Source organism: Eimeria necatrix, genomic scaffold (assembly GCF_000499385.1).
Source record: "Eimeria necatrix Houghton genomic scaffold, Enh_scaff1974, whole genome shotgun sequence".
In the NCBI taxonomy this organism is placed as follows: Eukaryota; Apicomplexa; class Conoidasida; order Eucoccidiorida; family Eimeriidae; genus Eimeria; species Eimeria necatrix.
In genome coordinates, this window is record NW_013652606.1 from 1 (window position 1) to 3649 (window position 3649).

General features: G+C 55.9%; 1 protein-coding gene across 1 annotated transcript; it reads left to right on the forward strand.

Annotated features, from left to right (window-relative positions):
• Window positions 1–30: 30 nt before the first annotated feature.
• ENH_00025610 (hypothetical protein, conserved) lies at window positions 31–3426 on the forward strand (the record flags this gene model as incomplete). The annotated part of the gene is made up of 1 exon (XM_013579829.1): window positions 31–3426. One exon carries the CDS (start codon window positions 31–33, stop codon window positions 3424–3426), a length of 3396 nt encoding a protein of 1131 aa, XP_013435283.1.
• Window positions 3427–3649: the final 223 nt, after the last annotated feature.

The following is a 3649-nucleotide window of genomic DNA, read 5'->3' on the forward strand; positions in this document are numbered from 1 at the left end:
AGTCTTGTGCACCAGCACTCGCGAATCCGAATGAGAGCTCTTCGCGCACTCACACTGGTGCTTTCTTGTGGCTTGTACAAGTACAACGGCGAAATTGTTCACATGCTGGCTGGCTGGCGGGACCCCAACATAGTCCCGATCAAGAGTTTGTACGAAGTCACAACCATAAGGAACTACTTCGCGGAGTTGCTGGCAGACCGCTCGCCGCTGGTGCGCATGTTTTTCTTCGACACTGTTGGCTACTGGCTGCTCAATTTGCAAGATAAAGCGGACTACGAAACTTGGCTATTTCCTTACTTGCTGAGCGGGCTCTTTGATTCATTCCGGCCCATTCAGCAGCTCGTGTTTCTCCTTTTGGAGCAGCTCGGGAGGCACTACGAGCAACTTCACGAAAAGGATTTGAGGGAAATCAAACAACTCGGCACTCCGGACTTGTGGAGCTACGGGGGAAAAGCCTTTCTGTCTTTTCCCCTGGGCGGCTGCTGGGCCGTTTCGGGCGCTGCCAAAGCGCGCGAAGAGGCGCAGCAATTTGCTGCTTTCGTCAGCTCCTACACTGAGCGCCTGCAGTCTCTGGGCATCGAAGGATTTTCTTTAGTTGAAAAAAAACAAAATCAACTCACAGTCCCCGGCGAGGAGCTCGTGGGCGACCCCCCCAGGCCCTGCCTGGGAGCCCGCACTATGGTTCGGATATATTTCCGGCGTTTTGCAAAAACCCTTTTTCAGTCCGTTTCAGATTTCAAAGAAGTTTCCCAAACCGCTTCCGCCCGCCTCCTGGTGGTTTCTTTCGCCTTTATAGAAGAAGCTGCTGTGGAATGGCTGGACAGCTGCTTTGCAATTTGCTGCAGAGTCCTCGCGGCGCCGCAGCAGCATGCAACAGCAGCAGTGGAGTCGCACAGAGTGGCTCTGCAGCTCTTGGGGGCCTTTGCCGACCCGGAAAACTACTGGGAAGTTGCAAAAGAAGCTTTAAGGGAGAACGTTCTCCAGGAACTTCAAGTTCAAGTTGCAACGCTCAGCAGTCTGGCCTTGATGCTACAAGGATCCTTCATGGTTCTCAAGAAAGCCGCCGACCCGAGCCTTGGCCTGGGCCGCCTGGGGCCAGTTTTGCCTGAAATTGCCCAGGCGCTTTCTTCCAGTCATTTGCTTCAAGAGCCGTATCTGCGTTTTGCTGCTGAGGGCCTGACGCAGCTTGTGCAGGTTCTGGTGTCTGGAGTTCGAGGGCAAAACGAAACTCTTTCGGAAGAAACCTGGCATCATTTGCTCAGTGTAACTTGCTGTTTAGCAGCACCTCCGAGGTGTCTGGAAGGAGCAGAAAACAGCCAGCTGCAGCCCCAGCTGCAGCAGCTAATGACCGACTTGGCTTGTTGCCGCAAAGCTACAAGGCGCATGCCGCAGCCCCACAGCGACGCAGCCACACTGTGGGCCTCAGTGGACATTCTGCGGGGCATCCCGCCGGCCAACTTAGCTGCTCTCAGCACCTACATAATCCACTTGCCCAGCTGCCGCCTCCTTGAAGAAAAAACTTTTCAAGTTCTTTTCGGAAAGCTGCAGCAATGTGCGGCAGCAACAGAGGAAGCTGCCACGAGGCGCAGCTGCAGGCGGGCGGCTCTGCGGCTCGTGATGCGCCTTGCGCAGCTAGGCGCAGCAAGCAGCAGCAGCAGCACAGACGCTGGGACCCAGATGCCACAGCAAAAGTGCCCAGCGGCATCTCCAACCGCTGTTTCACGCCCCAGCAGCTCGGGCGTTGCGGGGACTGCAGTAGCAACAACAGCAGCAGCAGACAGCAGCAGCGGCGCCGAACTGCAAAACGGCGAAGACGAGGAATCAGAACCTGTGCGGAAACTCCTCGACTGCCCGGTGGCAGCGGCCGCCGGCGTGCTGCAGCAGCTGCTGCTGCGGCTGCTGCAGCAAGTGGAATGCGCCGAAGACGCGCAAGACGCCCTAGCAGCCCTGACAGAACTTTTGACGCTGCCGGGCCTGGATAATGTGAATTGGGGAGAAGCGGTGCAGCAGCTGCTGCTGCTGTCGGGGCTTTCTCAGGACTTGGCCCGCTTTCTGGGCTGCCCGTTTCTGCATACTAAGCTATTTCGCAGCGCATGCATGAACTACGCTCATCATTCTGCTGCCACTTATCCAGACAAGAATCCCGGCGCAGTTCTGGAAGAAATGCCACTGGGCAAGCGGCGGGAGCTGCGGCTTGCTGCGCTGCGAGCTGCAGCAGAACTCAAACAGCAAGCTGTGCTGCTACTGCGCCTCTGCCTTCCCATGCTCGCTGAAGATCGTAACAGCCTCTCAGCCCTCGTCTACGGCACCTTTGCTGCGCTGCAACCGCCCAGCAAGCTGCAAAAGCGGCCGGACGCATGCAAGATGGGCTGCTGCGATGCTGCCAAAGAGCACGGAGGCACTGCTGCGAATGCTGCTGCAGACGGTGCTGCAGGTACTGCTGCAGACGGTGCTGCAGGTACTCCTGCAGACGCTGCAGCAGATGGTGCTGCACGAGCTGCAGCAGACGTTGCTGGAGATACTGCTGCAGGAAATGTTGCAGACGCTGCTGCAGACGCTGCTGAAGACGCTCATGCAGGCGCTGTTGCTGCGGCTGCTGCAGACTCCGCTGCAGAAGCTCCTGCAAATGCTGCTGCAGAAGCTGCAGCTGGCGGTGCTGCAACCGCTGCTGCAGACTCTGCTGCAGACATTGCTGCAGGCCGGTCGAGCGACACTGACAATCAGCCAAATGCGAATGAAATAGAAAGGACGAATGAAGAAGAGGCTGAGGGAAAAGAGGAGGTGTGCAGTTTTGCCCAGTGTACAGTATCTTTGCCGTTTGAGGCTCAGAGCCCTTGGCTTTTGTTCCAGATTGCAAGTTGCCTCTTTGATACTATTTCCCTCTGGATAGTTCCAGAGAGGGGGCTTCCCAATGAAGAAGAGGGCCTTCGGAAATCCAAACAAGTCTTTGAAATGTGCAGCCCAGACTCGCTGCTGATGCCGCGGCTGCTGGCGCTTCCGATGTACAGCCACCTCGAGCGGCTCCACGCAAACCGCCGCCTCCTGGAGCTGCTCTCAGAAAGCTGTCTTTGCCAGGCAGTGGACAGCTGCGTGCGGCAAATTTTGGACCTTAAGGGCTCGTTTTCTGAGGGCTTTGAGGCTTATTTGGAGGCGCCAGAGGGGCCTCCCGGGGCCCCTTCTGGGGCCCCCAAAACCCTGAAGGAAGCGGTCGCGGCAGCCAAAAAACAGGCCGCTGCTGTCTCCCTAGAAACCCAAAAAATGCAGGCGATCGCTGCAATCACACAGCTCCTCAAACTCTTTGGAATTGTCTGCCCCAGCGCTCTTCAAGAGTGCCTTCGGCAGTATGAGGCTCGAGGCCGTTTCAGCCGCTGGGAGCTCTTAAGTCGAATCTTTAAAGACACCAACGGCTCGCTTTCTGACAATTAATGGGGCTTTTTGCAGTCAAAAATTGAATTTGTTTCTCTAATTCATGAAACCCTTGAAAAACCCTAGAAACTCTGCAATGTAAACGTTTTATTCTGCTCGCATCATTCCTCTGGCTCTTAAAACCCGCAGATGTCTCTGAACTGTGAAGGTTTTGCTGCTGCTAATTGGGGGCTTTGCTCAAGTAGACAGTATTGAATACTAACTTTTGGCCCAGCTATGGATG